A 23,991-nucleotide genomic window follows, 5' to 3' on the forward strand; every position below is an offset into this window, starting at 1 on the left:
TACCCTTCAGTTTGATAACTTGGTTGTTAATTACTCTGGAGAAATATAAGGTTTCAGTCCACATTACCCAGATTCAAATCCAAACATGAGGTATGAATACCATGATTAGATATTCCACAAACTTTTGCCATCTAGTACCAGCCTACTTTCCCAGACTTTCCAAACTATGCATACCAAAATATGCATTATAAATCAGGAGATCCAACTATCAGTCCAAGGTCTGAAACCAGAAAACTAGTTTGGAAAAGTCTTGAAAAAAACCTTGGAAAAGTCTCTTCTCTTGGTTTCCATTTCCTTGCCTTTTGAGTTAAAGCATAAAACAATACCATTCCTAACATGTGATTAGTAGCCCTAAGTGTGCTAGGCTGGTATATCCAGAGCTCATGCACTTTTAGTATTCTTTTCCATGCAGGAGTGACTTTCTTACCTACTTCAAGGCCACTTGTTTTGGGAGCCTCCCTAAACTATATCAGCCAGAGATATCATTTGGTATTTGCCAAGATTTCCTCCTGCATATATATCTTGGCTGCCCAGGTAGACTGTATAAGTCACTTCACCACTGCGACCACTCCTTATAATCTTTTGTAACCTTCACAATGGCAAGCACCATGTCTTACATTCAGAAGATATTCAACAAATCTTTGTTCTTTTATTAACTATAAACTGCAAGCATTTTCAATTTTTCTTTTTGTTTTGTTCCCTGTTAGTCTTATGGATGTGAAAGTTCTCCAGACTGAAAAAACTCACTCTATTGGTAGAAAGAAAGAATCATGTAGCTTTAAAACAGAGATGGTGAAGATAATAGTACCTGTCAAATATCACTGGAAGAGAAGTGGGAATCCCTGCAAAACTCACCCTTCAGGAACTTGCTTCTTTCACTGATTACCCATCAGTTTCCCCGATACATTCAACTCCGCTCCATTTGTACACATAGAAATATGCTTTATTTACAAATGTTAATATTAGCTTACAGTTGGAAAATCCCACAAAATCCCACTAATCTGAATGAAATTGGGAGTTTTCTATTGATTACCCACATTTTTCAGGCTGGGTTTTAACACTCATCCTCGCATTTGCTGGTGAGGATCTAAGCAGCATGTGGTTTAGAATTGTCTGCAACTGATTTTTCTGTCTGGGATACAAGATGACAACCAAAGGGCAGCCCTTCTGTGTATTTAACATGTTGCGCATAATGCTAAAATGCCAATCATGATTTTGATTACTACAATGCCACAGTACCCTCGGTAGCACAATAGACTTTTATTATTACATATTTAAGTAAAAATTACACCTTATTTTTCTCTGCTTGGTTTTATTCTTTTTCAAAAATATTATTTATTTATTTATTTAGTTGAGAGAGACAGAATGAAAGCAAGTATGAGCAGGTAGAAGAGCAGAGGGAGAGGGAGAAGCAGACTCCCCGCTGAGCAGGGAGCCTGACTCGGGGTTCAATCCCAGGACCCTGGGATCATGACCTGTGCTGAAAGCAGACGCTTAACCGACTGAGCCACCCAGGACCCTTAGATTTTATTCTTGACTCCACTCTCCTCATGATCTTTATTTTGAATTATAAAAATTAGACAGCTTAACGTTCTTCGGAAAGAAAATTTTCTTCTCTTTCTTAGGGTCTAAACCACAGTACACAGGCATGAACTTTATTAGTGAAGATTTCTGTGTCCTCTTGAAATATATATTAATACTTGTCTTTACTAGACTATTGCCATAATTGAGAATAAGCTAATATGTAGAAAAGTTAGTAGCATACACCCCATGACACAGGAGTCCTTAATGTTTCTTATCAATTGTTTGCTCGCCCCTTAATTTACAAAATTCCAGCAATTCACAATGGCTCTCCTTATCGGTGCTGAGAATTCATAAAGTTCTACATAATGTACCCACTAATTTCCCTTTCCTTTGACTATTGCGTATCATTGGATGGTGTAATTGTATTGTTGATATTAACTGCTCTGGGAGACATTCCACCATATTTGAAATGAAATAATCATGATACTATAATAAGACTTAAGAAAAAAAGAAACATAAAATTTTATACGTATAATTTTTCCATCAGCAATGGTGTCGATGTATGTTTTTAAAAAGAAATTAATTGGTACTTAGCAAGGATAATGCCAATTAACTGCATGCTGTCTTTTGATTAAAGGTAATCATATTTCCTTCTCAGTTCTTTAATAAAGCTGCACTTTTCCTTTTAACTAACATTTTATTAATCCAGAGATGAAAAATGATCAGTATACATAAAATAATGCCAAAGGAGACGATATGTGATTGTTCTTTAAATGTAGTAATATAAACTGCCAAGAGGCAAAGCACTTCTCTGTGGTCCCCATGAGACTGGATGCTCCATGAGGGCATCAAGGCTGGCTGGTAACACATGCTCAATACATACTTATTAACTGCATGAAAACCACACATGGATTTGGCACTAATGGACCAGTTAATACTGGATTAGTAAGTTGCATCAACATTTTTTTTAACATAATCATTGCTTACTTTATATAACAGGTGCTATCTTATAATTTTGTGCCACTTTTTCATTTGTACAGTTTATTCAAACACATAAACTTACTTAATCCTAGTGCTTTCTGTGATAGGTAATGTGTTCCCCCTAATTTACAGATGAGTACAGAACCTCTAGAACCTCGAAACTGCCTCGACTACAGGTTTCTCCTTTGTTTAACCCGGTCATGGCCTGAGAGCTGGATTTCTACAGTTAAAATGGCTCTCCAAATACGCACTGAAATATTGATGGATGACATGATATAGTGGTTTGGGTTTGTTTCAAAATAACCTACGGAGGGCAGGGAGTGAGTAGTGGGTGGGCATTAAAACAGTATGTGATTGGCCCGAAGTAGCAAATTCTTGAAGCTGGGGGGTGGCTACACGAAGCACAATCTTTATTTCCATAAATGCATGAAATTTTCCACAGTAAGAGTTTAAAAAAAAAAAAAAAGGCTGAGCAGTAAATAAATAAATAAAACAGCCATTCTCAAGGTGTTTAGCTAAAGATAAGAGGATTTTTGTGGTTAGATTCTAAACTAACTCCGCCCATCCCCATATCAGCTAAAGGAATCTAATATAAACTGACTCTTATATCCAACTGGAAATTGGCTAAGTAGCTTTGCAGTGCAGAACTTAATAGAAGGCTTCAAATACTTAAGATATATAGAAATGGCTAAATCTCTTGCATTTCAGTTTCCTGGGAACATTGTACTCTGAATGCAACATGACATGCATAGAATGGTGTGTTTCTCAGTTGCCTACTTCTTACGAAGTCAGGTAGTAAAATCACAAGAAAAGTGAGCTTTTAATTCGCTGTATATAAGATTTAACTGTGTTCAGCAAGAGCTATAACTCCAAGTTATATGCTCCTAAACATAAACCAAGGCCTCAGATAATCACCAAGTATTGTTCTGTGAAATTACAGTTGGGCTCAGCAAGGCAATAAAGATGAGTTTTTCCCTGCCCAAAAGAAAACTACACTGAATCTTCAACTTCCAGATTCCAAGAATGTCAGGACAAGCACACCACACAGTAGTGCTTTCCTTTTAATAGAAATGATTTTGATGGAAAGTTGTTATCCAAGAAATCAGAGGAAGGGAGGGAGGCAAGGAGGATGGAAGGGAGGGAGGGAGGATGGAAGGAAGGAAGGAAGTAAAAGAAATTATAGCTGTCTCTTCTTTAAAATGAACTCTTCATATTATTTTCCCAGCTGAGGTAGAACAGGTCTTTAGGGTCCTGGAAAGGAATTTGATGACCAAGTACCTTGATTAAGAATGGGTGTTATGGGGGCGCCTGGGTGGCTCAGAGGGTTAAGCCTCTGCCTTCGGCTAGGTCATGGTCTCAGGGTTCTGGGATCGAGCCCCGCATCGGGCTCTCTGCTCAGCAGGAAGCCTGCTTTCCCCTTTCTCTCTGCCTGCCGCTCTGCCTGCTTGTGATCTCTCTCTCTCTCTGTCAAATAAATAAATAAAATCTTTAAAAATAGAAAAAAAAAGAAAAAGAATGGGTGTTATGACTATTTCCATTTCCTTGGATCCCATGCCCAAGAGGGAAGAAAAGAATATGTACCAGGTTGAAGGGTCCCTGACTAGATCCCCGCTTGGGGAAGCCCAGAGTATGAGCAAAGAATGGATCATGGGTCATGATACAACAAAAGCACATGGGGGAAAACAAGAGACAGCAACAAGAGCATCACTGTCATGGTCACTTGCATATGTGGACATTTGTAGCTTTTCCCTTTTTCAAGCTCTGCTCAGAAATAAACTTAAATATCAAAATAATTTGAAGGTTATTGGCAAGAAAAATTGAAGGACATATTCTTATTTGAAGCATGGCAGCATTATTACCACCACAAATAGTAATAAAAACAACTAGACTAAAACGAAAAAATTTTAAGGCAATTATTTATTTCCTTTTCTGAATTAACACATAACATTTCCATCTATATTCCCCAAATCAGATTTCTAAAGAAATAAAATCTATGTATTCACTGCTATCTACACAAAGAGCATAATGTAAACTTACAGAATTGCTAAGGGATCTATTTGATGCTGCCAGTTTTGCAATATACAATAAATTAGGGGTAGCTCATTGGAAAGCCATTTATATTGACTTTAATTTTAATTATAAGGTCTAGAAAGGAATGCAAAATGGAACTATATAATAGTGAAATACTGCATGTAGCAATTAATAGTTCTTAACTTAAGATAATCCTCCCTTAAGACAAGCCTGAACCACTGCAGGTGACCTTATAATGGGGTACATCATGAAGACACTGACAGCTGTGCACTTACATGACATAACAGAGCCAGCTCATGGTGACATGTGACAGCATTCCGGTTGGCTTCCATAAAGTACCTCTGTGTACGCTTCCGTTCCCGTTCCAGCTTCTTCTCCAAAGCCAGCTGGGATGTAGACAAGTTGTCTAAATACTTCATCATGACGTCTGATATCATTGAGCTGACTTCTACAATATCTGGGCGGGCTTCTGCATCAGGAGTGAGGCACCTACGAGAAGACAAGCTGATTATAGCACTCTAGTCAATGTCAGGACCAGGCCATGGGTGTGGAAGATCAAGGTTAAACCCCCCACTGTGTGTCCACCATGGTGTTCACACCCAAAACTCCTGGGATAAGATGGACATCAAGCACAGCTTGGAATCCAAGACTTCTCAAAAAGTATTTGGAAAGTTTGGAAAGCAGAGGGAGGCAGCACTGTTCTCTTTGCAGCTGGGATGTCAGGCAAGGGCTACTGGCTGAGCATGAAGCCACTCCTTGGATCTCAGGACAGGTGGATATAGTCATCTTCTCCCGTGTGAACTTGTTATTTTCTATAATCACTGCCAAGCCATTGGTCAGTGAAACAAAGAGGGATCCCAAGAATGTAGGCCCTGATACACCAAATGGAAGGTAGGTTTCTAGAGAGTCACAACTCGTTGGCCTTTTCTAGCTGGAGAGCAGCAATATCAACCCAACTTGATTAGTGTGTGTCTTACAAAACCTGAGTCATAAAAATAAAATGCAATGCAGTTACTTAAATGTTTAAGATGTTTGTAATAATTTTTTTAAAGTAACTTATTGGACACGTTTCATGCTAATATTTTCTGTGATTTGGAAGTAGGAAATGGCAATCAGCTTACTAGAGGGAACATTATTTATCGTCCAGGTAAATACTAATAGAAAGCTATTCTAGACACAATGGAATCAATTATCAATATCATTGTTAGCATGTTTTAAGTACTTCTGGCATTTGTTATAATATTTTGTCTATTTTTTAAATTTATAATTTTTTTTTAGATTTTATTTATTTGAAAGAGCAAGAGCTCACCCATGAGAGAATGAGAGAAAAAGAGCACATGTGCACAAGTGGAGGAGGGGAGCAGAGGGAAAGAGAAACAGACTCCTCACTGAGCAGGGAGCTGGACACAGGGCTTGACCCCAGGACCCTGGGATCATGACCTGAGCTGAAGACAAAAGCTTAACCAGCTGAGCCACCCAGGCACAGCAATATTTTGTCTATTTTTCAAATTCAAAATCTCTAACTTCACTGAAGTCATGTTGCTTCTTAATAAACTTGAACTTATTTGGACTTTGAAAAAAAGATCTAATTTTCACTTTTTGTATTTGATTTAGTGACCTATAGTTCACACAACTTTCACCTACACTGACATCTCCAGGAAAGATTTGAGAACTATTCACCACAGAAGTCAAAATAAGACTCTAACTTGTTAATTTGCTGATTACTCTTTGTTTTTTACTTGATTATGAGTAAAATATATATATCCTAGACATTATCATCTCATGCTTAATCTTTATGTTATTTCTCTCTAAGGCAGTGGGCTTGCACTATGGTTATGAGAAGTACTTACCCATCTGCTGAATTCATATTTAATGAAGTTCAATCTATGCATTTATAACAAAGAAAGACAAGGCCAGCTACATAATTTTGGGGGTGCCCAGTAGAAAATGAAAGTGTGGGGCTCCAGCCCAGAGTGAGGAAGTCAATCTCCCCTCCCATAGACCAGTGTCCTAAATCATGGTAGACAGGAGACTCCCAAGTGACTGCAAACTCCATGCCATCAAGATGCTCTTGGTACCTGGATTGAAGGTGGGCAAGAGGCCCCACTAAGCCCCCCACTGAGTGCACCCTGGTGCTACCAGCCTGGTTAAAGATGCCTTCCTTTTTGCCTCACCTCAAGATTCAGCAGGGTACATACTGCATCTTGATCCTCTCCTTGTCTGCACTCACAAACCCATAGGGGAGGAAGGTAAAGATGGAACACAGGCCTTCCCTGGTGACAGACCCAATCACCATACCAGCGAGAGAACAGTAGCAATGATGGGACAGGGTCAGGGAGATGGAGCTGGAGGCCAGGCAGGGGCCATGGGGCCAGGAGCAGATGGTTGAGAATCTATGCCAGAGAGATAAGAAGTTGGAGGGACCTCACAGTAATTGAGACTTCCAAGCCCCAAACATACATGCTTCTTGTATCATCAGACTTCATTTCCAAAACACAAAATATAAGAATTTCATGACTTTGAATACAGAGTCTTAACCCCGAAGCACATGACTGTTTTGAGTATGGGAGCCCTGAGCATTGGTCATAGCACGTGAAGCTGAACATCTGTGCCAGTGACATATTTGTATTCAAATTTATTATTTTAGTTCATAATCATGAAAGAAGCTAAAATGTTGAATTTCACCTTCTAATTAAATCAGTTTCTTCATCTACCCTCACTTAATTAGCAAAAGTAATTAAAGCTGATATAAATGGTTGGTTGACCTAACGTTGATTATGACTGCCATGGGAGGGGGAAAAAAAAACCCACAACCAGCATCTAAGCCTTTCATTAGTGCACTGGACTAAAGTCTTAGTCTGCAGATATTTAAACTGATTAAAGATAATATTAGCATTTGCCAGTAATATCTGCCCTTTTCCAGATCCCATCCCTATCTGCTTGCCAAAAATCTACTTTTTTCCAAGTCTCCATTAGGAAGATTAATCAACCTCAAATGACTTATCAAATGACTTATCAACCCTTTTTTGTATATCCTCATTACATTTAAGTCCTTAAACTACTATAATATCGTATTGCAATCATCCATTTCACCACTAGAAACCAGAAATTTCTTGAGAAGACAGACATAGGTCCCCTTCACCGTGATCTCTTCAGCATGTAAAATGGAATCTGTGTCCTATAGGTGCTCAGCAGATGAATGAATGAATGAATGAATGAACTTAGGCTAACATCGAAGAATTTATCTGTCCCATGGGGGGCGCCTGGGTGGCTCAGTAGGTTGAAGCCTCTGCCTTCGGCTCAGGTCATGATCCCAGGGTCCTGGGATCGAGCCCCACATCGGGCTCTCTGCTCAGCAGGGAGCCTGCTTCCCTTCCTCTCTCTGCCTGCCTCTCTGTCTACTTGTGATCTCTGTCTGTCAAATGGGTAAATAAAATCTTAAAAAAAAAAAAAGAAGAATTTATCTGTCCCAAAAGATACACCCCAAATATGTAGCTACAAACTTTTCCAGGAACATCTCTTTCCATAAGTTCTAATTTAGCCTCAATTCTCTGAAATACATCCCTGCTTAGACATTTCAGAGAAATCCATTTTTTTAAAGATTTTATTTATGTATTTGACAGAAAGAGACACAGCGAGAGAGGGAACACAAGCAGGTGGAGTGGGAGAGGGACAAGCAGGCTCCCCGGGACAGCAGGAAGCCCAGCATGGGGCTAGATCCCAGGACCTGGGATCATGACATGAGCCAAAGGCAGACGCTTAACGACTGAGCCCCTCAGGCACCCCAAGCAAATCCTAACAGATCTTAGAGGAGAAAAAAACAATACAGTAATAGTGGAGGGCTTCAGCACCTTATCAGCAATGGATAGGTCACCCAGACAAAAAAATCATCAAAGAAACACTGGAATTAACAATACTGTAAAACAAATGAACTGATATATATCGATAGATAGATCGATATATCGATATCGACATATCGACATATCGATATATCGATCTATCTATCTCTGTATAGAATGTTTTATATATATATAATGTTTTATATATATATAATATGTATATTATATATATAGAATGTTTTATATATATATAAAACATTCTATCCAATAGCAGCAGAATACACATTTTTCTTAAGCACACATGGAATATTTTCCAGAACAGATCACATGAGAGACCATGAAACTAATTTCAGCAAATTTAAGAAGACTGACATCATACCAACTATCTTCTCCACTACAGTGATGTGAAATTAGAAATCAACAAAAGGAAAGTAAGAAGATTTTAAATTTGTGGAAACTAAACAATGCATTTCTAAATAACCTATGGGTCAAAGAAAAAATCAATAGGGAAGTAAAGAATTCCTTGAAACAAATAAAAAATGGAAAATGTAACATATCAAATTTTGTGGGCTGCAGCAAAAGCTGTTCTAAGAGCCCATAGCAATAAACACATATATTCAGAAATTAGAAAGATCTCAAATAAACAACCTAACTTTAGACCTCAAGGACCTAGAAAGAGAGAAACAAATTAAACTCAAAATTAGGAGAGAGAAGGAAATAATAACAGAGTATAAATAAATTAAGTAAATTAAGTAAAGTCCAGAAAAGCAATAGGAAGAATCAATGAACTAAAAGCTGGTGCTTTGAAAAAACAAATGGACAAATCTTTAGGTAAGCTAAGGAAAAAGAGAGAAGACATAAATTTAGAAATGAAAAAGGAGGCATCACAGCTGATACTACAAAAATATAGACAAGAAATGGATAAATTTCTAGAAACACACAATCTACCAAGACTCAATCAGGAAAAATAGAACATCTGGACACACCAATCGCGACTCAAGAGATTGAGTCAGTAAAACTCTCAACACAGGACACTCCAAGGCCAGAGAGCTTCACTGGTGAATTCTACCAAACATTTAAAGATGAATTAACACCAGTCCTCGTAAGACTCTTCAAAAATATTGAGGAGAAGGGAACACTTCCAAACTCATTTACAAAACCAGCATTGTCTTGATACCAAAACCAGATAAAGACACCACAAGAAGAGAAAATTACAGACAAATAGTCCTGATGAATATAGATGCAAAATTATCAACCAAATATTAGGAAACAAAATTCAAGAATTCATTAAAAGGATTAAGCACTATGACCAAGTGGGATTTATCCCTGGGCTATAGGAGGAGTCAACACACACAAACATGTAATTTGTCACATCAGTAAAATGAGAGATTAAAACTATATGATCATCTCAATACATACAGAAAAAATTTTGACAAAATATAAAATCCCTTTATGATAAAAAACCCTTTACAGATTGGGTATAGAAGGAACATACCTCAACATGAAAAAGTCCAAATACGACAAACCCACAGGTCACATTATACTGAATGGAGAAAAATTGAAACTGTTTCCTCTGAGATCATGAGCAAGGCAAGGTTCCCTACTCTCATCATTCTTATTTAGTATAGAATTGGAAAAGTCTTAACTAGAGCAAAACAAAGAAATAAAAGGCATCCAAATCTGGAAAAAAGAAGTAAGAATTTCTCTATTTACTAATGATATAATCTCACATATAAAAAATCCCAAAGAGTCAATCAAAAAGACTGTTGGAATTAATCAATGATTTCAGGAAAGTGGCAGGTTACAAAATCAACTTACAGAAATCAGTGGCATTCTTTTATACTAATGATGAAGCATTGGAAAAAGAAATAAAGAAAACTATCTAAACCGCAATGGCATCAAAAATGATAAAATACTTGGGAATAAATTTAACTAAGGAAGTGAAATATCTATACAACAAAAACTATAAGACTTGGTTAAAAGAAACCGAAGAAGACAAAAACAAATGCAAATACATTTTGTATTCATGTTTTGGAGGAATAAGTATTGTTAAAATGGCCATACCACTCAAAGGATCTACAGATTTAAAGCAATCCCCATAAAAATACCAAAGGCATTCTTCACAGAAATAGTAGAAACAACCCTAATATTTGTGTGGAACCACAAAGGACCCTGAATAGCCAAAGCAATCCTGAGAAAAAAAGACTAAAGCTGGAGGTATCACACTTCCTGATTTTAAACTATACTACAAAACCATACTAATAAAAACACTATGGTACTGGCACAAAAGCAGATTCATAGACCAATGGAAGGGCATAGAGGGCCCAAAACTAAATCCCAGCATATCCAGTCAATGAATATTTGACAATGAAACCAAGAACAACCACTGGGGGAAAGACCGTCTCGTCAACAAACGGGGCTGGGAAATCTGAAGTATATGCAAAACAAAGCAAGCGGCCCCATGTCTCACACCACCCACAAAAATTAACTCAAAATCCATCAGAGACTTAAAACTAAGACTTGATATCATAGAACTCTTGGCTCAGTGGGTTAAAGCCTCTGCCTTCCGCTCGGGTCGTGATCTCAGGGTCCTGGGATCCAGCCCCACATCCAGCTCTCTGCTTGGCGGGGAGCCTGCTTCCCCACCTGCCCCTCTGCCTGCCTCTCTGCCTACTTGTGATCTCTGTCGAGTAAATTAAAAAAAAAAAAAAAAATCTTGAAAGAAGAAGGGGAAGGAAGAAGCTTCCTGATATTGGTCTTGGCAATGATTTTTTAAGCGTGATGCCAAAAGCACAAATAACGAAAGAAAGAAACAACAAATGGGACTACATCAAACTCAAAAGCTTCTGCACAGCTTTTGCTACTCAGTTAACAAAATGAAACAGCAGCCTATGGAGCAGAGAAAATTTTTACAAACCACATATCAGAGAAGGGGTTACTATCCAAAACACATAAAGAACTAACCACAATTTAATAACACTTAAACAAATAATTTGATTAAAAATGGGCCAAACAAAATAAATATATAGATATTTTCCCAAAGGGGACTTCAAAATGGCCAAAAGGCACATGAAAAGATGCTCAACATCACTAATCATCAAGATGATGCAAACAGGGGCACATAAGTGGCTGCTGGTTAAGTAGCTGACTCTTGTTTTTGGCTTAGGTCATGATGTCACAGTCACGAGATCAAGCCCTGCATTGCTCTCGGCACTCTGCGCGGAGTTTGCCTCAGATTCTCTCTCCCTCTCTCTTGAGCCCGCTCTCTCTCTCAAATAAATAAATCTTAAAAAAAAAAAAAAAGATTCAAGTAAAAACCACAATGAACTATCACCTTACACCTGTTAGGATGGCTATTATCAAAAGGAAAGGAGATAACAGATGATCGTGAAGATTTGGTGAAAAGGGGATATACACACACTGCTGGTGAGAATGTAAACTGGTCCAACCACTATGAAAGCCAATATGGAGATTCCTTTAAAATATTAAAAAATAGATCTACGATATGACCCAGCAATTCTGCTTCTGGGAATACACCCAACAGCAAAGAAAACAGAATTTCAATGAGGTATCTGCGTTCCCATGTTTATTGCAGCATTATACACAATAGCCAAGATATGGAAACCCAAATACCCATTCTCATGTGAATGAATAAAAAAGAGGTGGTACATATATACAAGGGGATATTACCAGCCAGGAGAAAGGAAGATAGATTCCCATTTTTGACAACATACATGGAACTCGAGCACATTGTGTTAAGTGAGGTAAGTCAGAGAAAGACAAGTACTGTATGACAACACTTATATGGAATTGAGAAAAATCAGACCTATAAAAAAATAGAAAACAAATCGTGGTTACCAGGACGTGAGCATTGGGGGGATAAGAATGATGGTGTCTAAGGGTACAAACTTGTAATGAGTCATAAACACACAATGGAGGTCTAATGCACTGAATAATGAATACAGCCAATGATATTGTAATATAATTATGTGATGTGATGAGTATTGCTTCATTGGCAATCATATTATAATATATAAATCTATTGAAGTGACACACTGTACACCATAAATTTACAAAATGGAACATGTTAAATTTACTTTGAGGAAATTTTTTAAAACAGAGAAAACCAAAGAACTGAAGGTTGGGTGAAAAATGTAAAGATCCACTTGTCCTTAGAACTAGCCGAAAACATTAACTGTGCTAGTCATCATAACCGCCTCTGAAATAAAGCACCAGACGGCTTCTGCAACCAGGCACAGATAGAGATATGAAAGGCAATTGGAAGATTTTGTGCATAAAAGGAAATGTTCTTCTCTTTTAGAAAGTAAACAGACAATATTCTCTGAACAGGGTACTGGAAGGTAAAAATAGTAATGCTGGTACTGGGCAGAGCAACAAAATGGATTTATTTTCTGCCCCAGACTCTTCAGGGTTGCTAAGTTATTCTCCCAGTGTAAAAGCCTGCTAGGAAAGAAAAGTTCCAGTGACGGAATGTGCTAATACACCACATGAACAAACAAGAAAAAGGAAAGATTGCATGTGAGACACACAACTGCACGCGCTCTACCCAAGACAGGGTGTAGAAGGTGAAAATGAGAAGATGGAAAAGCAGAACAAGCAAGAAGATCATGTATCTGGAAACACCAGGTGTGAAATTAAGAATGAGTCTCGTGAACTTGCCCATCGATGGCTGTCTTGCATTTCAAAGGCTCTATCATGTTATTGGTAATCAGCTCTGAGCCTGATGATTTGCTGAGTCATAAATGATCATTAAGACTACTTTTGCCTTTATGTATTCCTTGCATTTATTTTCTGAAGAAAACAGGAAACTAAGAAAATAGAAGATTACATTTGCTTCCTTATTCTTTTGGAACTTAATTTTTAAAGATTAAAAATCCAAAGCAAATTAAATATGTAATTGCATAAAATTCATGACTGAATTTGGTTTTATGTCAAATTTTCTAAAGATAAAACTTTGTGATGTGAACCCAGACAATGAGTCTTGAATAACCTTAAGTGAAAACCACATCTGCTATAGAATGCACAGTCATCTTCATGTATAGTCAGTTATAAAATTAAAATTGTCAGTTCTTACTTATGGCATCTTAGTTATTTTGAATTGAAAGTGTCATTATAGGGGCACCTCCGTGGCTCAGTTGGTTAAGCGTCTGCCTTCAGCTCAGGTCATGATCCCAGGATCTTAGAATTGAGCCCCACGTTGAGTTCTCTGCTCAGTGGGGAGTCTGGTTCTCCCTCTTCCTCTGCCACTCCCTACTCCAAACCCTGCTCATTATCACTCTCTCTTATGCTGTCTCTCAAATAAATAAAATCTTTAAAAAAAAAAAAAAAAGCATCCTAACAAATATTGAATCTAGAGTCCCCTAATAGGGATCAAACATTGTGGTGCTAGGGAACTCACTATCCACCCAGCAGTCTGCCTTGCTTGGGTATCTACAATTCTGACACACACTTCTAATAACAAACTGACCTGAGCCTCCTTGGAACTCCACTTAATGGTCTTGGCTCCATTTTCTGAAGTTCCACAGAATAAACCCAATTGTTTTCACATTTTCAGTGTCATTCCATTTTCATGCTTGTACCCCCAAACTTGTTAACTGCCAAGCCACCATGGAAACAGCTCCACTTCTCTCCATCAACAATACCACCACTCTAGTCAGAGCTGCCATCATGTCTTGGTGGACAGCTGGACCTGCTTTGCCTCCTGCCCCCATTCCCTGCTGTCTATTGTCCACAAAGCAGCGAGGATGATCTTTGTTACAGAAGAAATTTTCTCTATATCCCATCTGTAAATAACCTTAAGTTTTCTCCTCGGTACTCATGAAAAAAATTCAAAACCCTCAAGGTGGCCTATCAGACCTAGTCAATCTGGCCCCATCAGCCTCCCCAGGCCCTAATCATTTTGGTCATTCTCTCCCTGACTTAACATGCTACATCTCCAATTTCTTCTAGTTCCTCAAACTAATAAGCTCTATGCTGGTCTATGAAATGCTTCCTCTACTCTTTACTATTTGAGGATTAATGGTTGTTCAGGTCTCAGATTATAGGCTCTTTCTTCACAGAAACTTCCTAGAGTCCCTAGACTAGGCCAAGTCCTTCTGGAATCACTCATTGCTCATTCCCTTTACCATTCTTCATCCAGTTTATCATAATTTAATTTATATACTTAATTCCATAAATAGTAACACTACTATTATTAGTAGTAATATCTAATTTTATTGAGGGTTCACTAAGTGCTGGGTACCATGCTAAAAGCACTGAAAGCATTATCTTATTTAATCTTCAGAACAACCCCGTGAGTGGTTACTATTGCTACCTGTACATCACAGATGAGAAAAGGGGATAGGTGGAAGAGTAGGGATTAAAATCCAGCTGATTCCAGAATGTACTGATGTTCTTAACCTTTCCATGTGATGTTGGTACCTGACTCCTCCACCAACTTGTTAGCCCCAGGCACATGGATACCAACAGCCAGGGAGCCTGTCAGAAGCAAATTAAGGTCCTGTTTGCCCAGTGCCACAAAATCAGAATAATGTCTCTGTATATTTTCACTGTGCCACCCCTCCCCTACTCTTTGTGATGCTCAAATACCTATGAAAAGAAGAAATTGAATGAGTAAATCTGGTATTCTTGTCTTGACATCTCTGGAGACTTCTTGAATTTTTGAGTCACTCTCCAGAAAACAAATAGCAGAGAACACGTCCAAATCGTGGAGAGGAGCAATTTAAATACATTTGTTTGGATTCATTAGCAATAGGGCATGATCTAATATATGCAGAATTCAGATTATTCAAAAAGGGGTTTCAGCTCATTTCTCCTAATATTAACAATGACAACTGCCAGTACTGTTTAAGATTTACCATTCAACAAGCTTTATGCTAAGTGATTTTCACAGATACCTTGTATAATTATTACACCAGCCTAACTGGATGAGGGAATAGAGATGCAGAAAGAAGGGTCAAATGTTTGCTCAAAATCTGCAGTTAGTGCAACTCAGCCCTGGCTGGGCCTAGGCTCCTTAGGACTGTAGGACAGCATAGCGCCGGGCAAGGAAAGATTCAAGATATAACTCTACAAACTGTGAGGAGTACCTATTAATGCAAAACAATGAGCTGGGAGGAGAAAGTGAAGGGAATATATCTCTTACATTCCATCAGAGGTGGTACTAAGTGCCAGGATAGATACAGAACCAAATTTATAGGGAAATGGGCAGGAGAATGGATAGGTATTCTATCTGGGTGACTCTGGGATTTCTATAATAAGGATTTGACTCAGCTCTATAGGGGAGGGAAGTAATCTTGAGCTAACTTAAGAGCATGTGTTGATATAGAAATAACAATCAGTCGGAAAACAAGTCATTTATTCATACAACCAGTATTTGTTAAGGGTTGATCTTGTCCCAGGCACTACTCTGGGCACTGGAGAACTATGAACCAGATTGGAAAAGTCTCTGCTCTTGTAGAGTTTTCCTTTTGGTGGGGACAAGACAGGCAATAAAGAAATAGGTCTGCACATGCACACGCACGCACACACACACATACACGTTTCTAATATGTTGGGAGATAGGTGCTGCAAGCTTTAGAAAGCAGGCAAGGGGGCAAAAAAGTGGAGAGCTGTGGGGGCATCAGAATGGGCTCCTGGATGATGGGAAATAACAGCAGAGACAGAAAGGAAGTGGGGGCCTGCGCCATGCATGTACCAGAGGGAAGAGAAGTCAGAGAAAAGGGAAGAGAAGGATAAAGGGCAAGAGGCAGGCACATGCCAGGACTCGCATGGAGCTCCCTGTTGCTGGCAGCGAGGGAGCAGAAGGAAAGTGGGAGAGAAGGGTGACAAGTCAGCTGGGACAAGCCCTGTGAGGTCAGAATTTTGCGAATGCAACAGGAAATGACTTTCATTAAACTCCTACTATATTGATGGCTGGAGCACTTCTTTCTGACTTTCTTTGAAAAATTATTATACAACATAACATTACCAATTTAAAAATAGCAATGAAAAAGTGGTTGCAATTTTATCATCTAACATGGTCTTCTTTGGTTTCTAATGTCCTTGTCTAGTCTTTTCCAACATTCATGCATGTATTTACAGTTTTTATCATAGTTACAAACAGCTCTACATCCTGTTTGCTTCTTATCTTTGTTTTATAGGTTGATACAAAGCCTTCTGAATAATCATTCTAATGGCTGCATATTTCAAGTGTATATACCACTTCCTCTTGGACATATTCACTGGCTTCCAGATGGTCACCATAACTGGTGATGCACAAATATTTTTCTAGGTTTGGATTATTTGGGAGCCCTTCCTCTTCATGAATATTTACACAGTAAATCTGTAGAGATGAGAAGTATTTCTTGATAGTCCGTATGGGTTTGAAATGGTGAGAATGATTACCTGCTGATGGTACCTGTCACTTTCTCAGAGTAGATGCCTTCTGGCACCGGTTCATACACCGCCTCCACTATCTGCAAAACAGACAGACCAGCATGATGGACGTAAAGAGGCCATTAGTATGTGCAATACTTGGCCACAACATGAAAGCTACTCAATGAGCATTATAACCATGCACAAATTTTAATCAGAAACAAAAACATCCCAACAAATAAAAAATTAACATCAATTAAGCAGCTCTTGAGCACAGATTGTATTCTTCAAACTGAGTTAAAGTTAGCCTCAGATCCCCAATAAATGAGTGTAGGATATCAAATGCTGATTGCAGGCAGTCCAAACCACAATTAAAAATAAAAGACCAAAAGTAATTTGATATATTTATTTGTATAATTTTCTATGATAAATGAAGACAATTATAGGGGGAATGCACCATAGTACATGATGTATATTTAGAAGAAAGGGGAAAAAATGAACTGGATCATGTGGCCAATAAAACAATGTGCCTGCTTTTAATTGACGGTTTTATAAAAATCACAAATGTTCTGTTTAGGAAGAAAAGGAATGGCATTTTTAGCAACACAAGACCTTTTTGTCTCCCAACAGTGCTTACTTTTGTAGCCAGGGAGAGCATGTTGGTGCTATAGAAGGGGGGATTCAGAGTTGCCATCTGATAAAGGATGCAGCCGGCCGCCCAGACATCAGCCTTCTCCCCATACGGCTCACTCTTCAGTACCTCGGGGCTGAATTAAAACAAGGGTGTTAATAGATACTGAAAAAGGGAGAAGAAATCAGCACAGAAAAAGAGTCCAATTTTCAAGCAAATACTTGGAGATATGAAAAAAAGAACTGAAACTCTTCCTCACTGATTCAAGTAAACTTATTATAGAAAGTATCTTTGAATTCTCCCAGACTCAGATGAATTAAGAAACACAATCATGCAATTCCATTTTAAGCACTAAATATCAATGAACCATATAAATATTGCCCATTAAATTTCCAAGAAAGTTTTTATTTCCAGAAACAATTACCCCTCTGTGGTAGATGGAATTGTTGGCCCCAGTTCTTTACCATTCTGGAGATTTTGTGCATCTCACTCTTACAATGACCTCTTGGTGAGCAGTATGCATTATCCACACCTGCCTCTGGTTTTGTTTTGTTACTTTGGCCAATGGAATATGGAAATGTCAGTGAACCAGACCAGAGCCTTTGTCTTAACAAATATTGAGCACTTTCAGTTGTCCTTCTAGGAGATTCTGTCCATTACCAAGAGAAGACATATCCCAGTGACTGCTATCCCACCAGCTTGGGTCCAGCAGAAGTTACATGAAGTAGATCTAACCCAGACGATGCATAGATCTACAGCCTGAAGAAGACCTAGACCTGTGAGTCTGACAATAAATGCTTATTGTTGAATGCCACCAAAATTTTTGTGACTTGTTAATCAGTATTATTATGGGAAAAACTGACTGATACAGTCCCCTCTCCTTTGCTACTCAACTCTAGCCTATAAGGCAGGAAGAAGACCAAATCTAAATATGTTGCAGAAAACGACAACATCCATCAGGTTCATGTCTTCTGAAATTCCCTTTCCAATCTGGGCATGGAAGCTGTCAGCTTTTAAATAAACTTAAGCCATGAGAATTTACAGATTTGACGTTTTTTGTTGTTTGTTTGTTTGTTTTAATGAGGAGGCAAGTGAAGTTCCCTTGGATATTTTGGAGTAACATATGTTTCCTCTATCATATTTGTAGAATGAAACTCGGTCAAGGGTTGAAGGCTTTTAATACCCACACATCCTAAATTAAATAGTTTAGCAATTCATTCTATGATGTATTTTAGGACTATGTTCAGCCCTCTGCATAAATAGAGGAGGGATTAAGAGTTAACTTTGATGGTGGATTAAGGTATAAAGAAACTGACAAACTGATACTAGAACAATTAGAGTAGACATAATCAATGGTGACTATTAGGAATAATCAAGGAATTGTTCTTTTTGTGAGACTATGAATTCCTGATTTTAGATTTACATTACATGTTTGCAGAGGAAAAGTATGATTTCTAGGATTCTCAGCTGAGCATTTTCATTCTTGGTATTTTGAGTTCAATAATATGGCAATGGGGGAATTGGGAATGAAATTTCCAGAGCTCTGCTTTTTTTAACTGTATAAAAAAGTATCTCCTGTTGTCACCTGGTCAACTGTTCACATTCAAAAAATGAATTAACAAAAAATAATGTCCTCTACAGAAAAAAAAAAAAAAAAGTCTTTGTTTCCCCACAGGCAAATTTCTCAGGTTTTAATCTACGGAGAACTCAGAGGATTTGTTTCACATTTCCAAAAGCTCATGAAGCAGATGCTGTGAGTGTTCTACCCATTTCCCCTCAGATCCTTTTTCCATTTCCTGTTCCTGGTATGCTTTCATTCTCAACAGCCAGCAACTGTATTTCTTCAGAGGAGAGCCTTCATTTCTTCTGAAAAAATAATTACTCCGCCTGGGGGAAAACACTTGTAACAACAGAGTTTACTCAGTTGATTGTTCTCATCACTTCACCTCCTCCTCCTTCTCAGTGGAGACCACAAACTCTTCTTATTCCCACAGGTGTGCCCCTTTGCACTGTGGCTTTGCAAATCCCATCCAGTGCTGGAGTCTATTTCTCTATGCATTGAATCTGGACTTGATATGACTTGCTTTGGCCAAGAAGATAACAACGAAAGTGATACAAGGAGAGACTTAAACTTACTCTTTGGGGTTTTTTCTTCCTTCCTGCTCTTGAAAACCCTATGAACACAACCAGGTGACTCAGGCCAGGTCTGCCTGCTGGATGATGATAATATATGACCAATTACCTCCACCACCAGTACATACAGACAGTTAACCATAAGACATGTGAGTGAAGCCATTGGAAACCAGGTGACCACAATGCATACTGAGTTCACCCAATACACTGATCAGCAGTCCTCACTGGGACCAGCCCAATTCGCCAACACACAGTGTATTGATTAAAAAAAAAAAAAAAGTTTATTGTATTAAGCCACTGAGTTTTGAGGCAGTTTGTCAAAGCTAAATGATATAATAGCTTTCATCAGATTTTCAAAGCTGTGCTTAAACCCCTGAAAAAAGACCAAGAATTACTTCTCCGAAAAAGAATAAGAAAGGGAAATTAAAGACAAACAACGCAGTTGCCAACTAGCATTTTTCTTCCAGGATAAACGTCAACTATTATCCTCTAAGGTAAGAATTACATAATTAAAACCAAAAGCAATGACAAACAAAATACAGAGTCTGATTTCTAGAGGCCACAACAAAATGTTCTGTTACGGTTGGAATTGTGTCCCCCCCAAATTCGTATGTTGACATCCCCATCCCACTACTTCAGAATGTGACCGTATTTTAAAGTAATTTGGCATGAGATGATTAAGTTGAGAAGATGCCACTGTGATGGGCCCTAATCCAATATGACCAGTGTCCTTGCGAGAAGAGGAAGAGACACCATTAGTGTGCACGTACAGAAGAACAACCACGTGACAATGCAACAAGAGGGTGGAATCCAGGCCCCCAAGGAGATTGAACTGGCCTACACTTTGATCTTGGACTTCCAGCCTTCGGAAGTGTGAGAAAATAAATTTAAGCCACCGCCACCTGGTCTGTGGTATTTTTGTTATGGCAGCCTTAGAAAACTAGTGCAGGTTCTATGAGAAAACCTACTTACGTTTTTTCACCTTCAAAAGAACCCAACCTTTGGGAAATAGGACTAAAATCATTGATTCAATCACAACTTACAAATATCATAGAAGGTTTTTGGTGGTTATTATTTAGAAAACACTTGAAAAATAACTTGTTGTCTTTCCAATTTCTCTGCTTAAGGTGAGCCCATCCACATTTATAAAAATACAGAGATTTATAGCTAGCAATGCTTCATTTAAAGGAAAGAAGTTAAGTAGTATACACACACACAATTTAAAATGGGTTTTCTTTTTTCCAAACAAGAACATTATTCTGTATTTTAAAAATGGTTATTCCTATGTGATCCAGTCATCCAAAATCTTTTAGTGACAAAATAAAACATAACTTAGGTGATACTAAACAAAAATAGGGGTTCTTTTGGCCAAGGTTAAAATATTTGCAATTAAATGTGTAAAAATTACATCCATTGTCAGTTGTATGCAAGTATTTATTTTTATTATTGCTGATATAATACACAACATGGTATTGTATCTAATATAAAGCATGTATTACAGACTTGAAATTTGTTAAAAGCAGATCACAAGTATTCTCATATACGCAAAGAGGTAACTATGTAATTGAATTTAAATAAAATAAAAATTTAAAAAAAGGTAACTATGTGAGGTGATAGATATGTTACTTAGCTTGATTGTGGTAATTATTTCACAATGTGTAAGTACACTGAAACATCACATTGTACACCTTAACTGTATACAGTTTTTAACTGTTAATAATCAATTCTTCAACTGAGTTGGAAAAAATTTAAGTGAAGCCAGGGGTAGTAAAGAGTTAAGTAGATGGTAAGGAACAATGTGTATTTATTATAAATATTTGAATAAATAAGTAAACATAACTCATAATCAGCAGCCTTTGATATGGGGGTGGACACTAAACACTACCTTTGCTTTACAAAGTCATAAATTATTGATAGTGAAAATAAGGCAGAAGAAAGATGAGGTTGGAAGGATGCTTAATTTAATTTTTTAAAAAGATAAACTTTTGTTTAGATCTTAAAATTCTACAACTAAACCTTCACTGATATATAAACAATTAAGTTGCTAATTGTCAAGTATTCTTATTTACTAAGTGAGGTAAACAAGAAAAACAGTGGGCCTTGATGTCTTTTAAACATTTTAAAACACGAATATTTTGATAACTTTTAAGTAATTTAACAATATGATGATTTATGTACGTTTGGAGGGGGATCTTTTTTCCTTTAAACAGACCAAAGTTAACGAAACTAGATAACAGATGTCAAAAGGTTTTTGTATATAGGTAAGTATATTCTTCTTTCCTGCAATCGTCATATTATCATGCTTGTTTTTGATTATTGGGCTCACTCCAGCATGTGTACTAAAATTAGAATGATGGAGTGAAGATTAGCCTGACATCTGCACAAGGATGACATGCAAATTTGTGAAGCATTCCATGCTTTGGAAACAGTAAGATGATAGGAAAAAGGTACTGTACATTAGGACTATCCTTTAGTCAACAAAGTTGTTTCCTCTAGGGGTAAAGAGTAAAAATTCTGATCGTGCTATATATCTATTCTGGAATTAGCAGTTAGCAAAAGCCAGATTTCTCACTGTTGGAGAGGGACTCTACAGATAAACGAGGAAAAAAGTGGTTAGATGTACTCTACCAGGGGTATTAAAATAGAGATGGAGACAACACACTGAACTCATGTTTAGCTATTATTGATAACTATAGTTGCATATAGAAATAGTTTAGATAGCTGTATACACACAGGTCAGTACACACATATACATTTATCTCCTTGCTCTGACAGCTGAAGAGACCTGGAAATGACAACATCCCAGTAGCAATGAATACTTTTAGCACCAGATCTTGGTTGGTTCTTTCTTTTTCTTCTTCTTCTTTTCTTTCTTTCTTTCTTCCTTTCTTTCTCTCTCTCTCTCTCTCTCTCTCTCGAGTACTTACTTACATTTTTTCACCTTCACCTTCTCTCGAGAGAGAGAGAGAGAGAGAGAGAGAGAGAAAGAGCACATGAGTGTTGGGAGGGACAGGCAGAGAGGGAGAGAGAGAATCTTAAGCAGGCTCCACACCCAGAGCAGAGCCTATCACAGGGCTCCATCTCACGACACTGAGATCATGACCTGAGCTGAAATCAAGAGTCATATGCTTAACCAACTGAGCCACCCAGGTGTTCCCAGATCTTGGTTTTTAATACTATTCTCTAATAAAAAGAATCAGGACTCCTTGGAGAAATGCCTGATTCTAGGACAGGGGGAGGATATATACACTAAATGAGCCTGGAGAATCTTGTATTGCCAGGAAGTTAGGGTTCAAAAGGAAAAAAAAACAAACAAAAAACAAAAACAAAAAAACAACTTCTAATGATGAGATTATGTCAAAGGGACACAGAACACAACCTAAAGCGCTCCCAGTGACCAAATGTGGAACAATTTGAGCAGCAAAATAAATAGAATTGTGTATTAGTCAGTTCGAGGTACCATAACAAAAGACCATAGATGGAATGTCTTAAGCAAGAATAAACAGGAATTTATTTCTCACAATTCAGAAAGCTGGGAAGTCTAAGATCAAGGTACTAGCCAATTTTGTCCCCCCATAAGGGTCCTCTTCCTGGCCTGCAGATGGCCATCTTCCTGCTGTATCCTCACGTGGCTGGGAGGTGGAGGAAGGGCTGTGCTGGGGGTGACTGATATTCTTAGAAGACCACCTTGTGAGGGCCCCATTTTCCTGACCTCATCTAAACCAAGTACTTCAAGGCCTATCTCCAAACACTATCACAGGACCTTCAGAAAACTAGTTTTCACCTAAATCCAGGAGGTAAAATTTCAGAGAGACTACGAGGAAACTGCTAATTTCAGAAGGCATTCCAGGGGGTTGAAGCAGAAGAGCAGGGCAGAGGGGAAGGAATGGTGGTCAATGACAGCCAGTGGAGAAGAGACCCAGGCATGGTCAGGGATAACAACCCTCCCATCCTCTCTGATAGTAGTGGCCCAGCTGGGTCCTTAAGCCTCGTCTCTCCAGCTCTAGGCCACCCTCTCCACAACCACTAAAGTGACCTTCCCCTAACAGAAAGCTGATCCCTTCACCACTGCCAGGGAACAGATTATGTTCTGCCATTGTCCTGTGAGTCTCAATCATTAAAAACCACAAAAACAAATAATGTAAAATCCTTCCTTGACCCCAAGTCCTCCTATGAGTACCACTTTTTTCTTTCAAGCAAAGTCTTTTGAAGAGTAATTCCTGTTGGCCCTCGCAATTCCTCACCCACCATCCATCATTCAACCCAACTCTAGTCCAGCATCTGTTCTTATCTTGCCTTTGGTAGGGTTTCCCCTTAGAGCATCAGTGGATTACTAACTGCCTCACTTGTTTTAGGTGACTTCCCATCAATTTTTGACACTATCAACTAAAACTTACTTGTTGAGACATTATTTTCTTCATTTATTCAATAAACTGCTCCGGAGTACCAGGCACTGTTCTACCTGCTTAGAATACA

General features: G+C 38.2%; 1 protein-coding gene and 1 non-coding gene across 5 annotated transcripts in view; one reads left to right on the forward strand and one right to left on the reverse strand.

Moving 5' to 3' along the window:
• Positions 1–23,991, reverse strand: part of NEK10 (NIMA related kinase 10) — a 215,596-nt gene that overhangs the window by 66,598 nt on the left and 125,007 nt on the right. For all 4 annotated transcript variants that reach the window (XM_032861000.1, XM_032860999.1, XM_032860998.1 and 1 more), the window contains 3 exons: positions 17,389–17,518; positions 16,782–16,852; positions 4,812–5,025 (listed from right to left, as the gene is read on the reverse strand). In XM_032861000.1, the coding sequence (XP_032716891.1) occupies positions 4,812–5,025; positions 16,782–16,852; positions 17,389–17,518 (415 nt within the window). The remainder of the gene's footprint in view (positions 1–4,811; positions 5,026–16,781; positions 16,853–17,388; positions 17,519–23,991) is intronic.
• LOC116869840 lies at positions 21,834–21,937 on the forward strand. The gene has a single exon (XR_004383118.1). It is a non-coding gene; the product is annotated as a U6 spliceosomal RNA (small nuclear RNA).

This window comes from Lontra canadensis, unplaced genomic scaffold (assembly GCF_010015895.1).
Source record: "Lontra canadensis isolate GAN:19392208 unplaced genomic scaffold, GSC_riverotter_1.0 scaffold20, whole genome shotgun sequence".
Lineage (NCBI taxonomy): Eukaryota > Metazoa > Chordata > Mammalia > Carnivora > Mustelidae > Lontra > Lontra canadensis.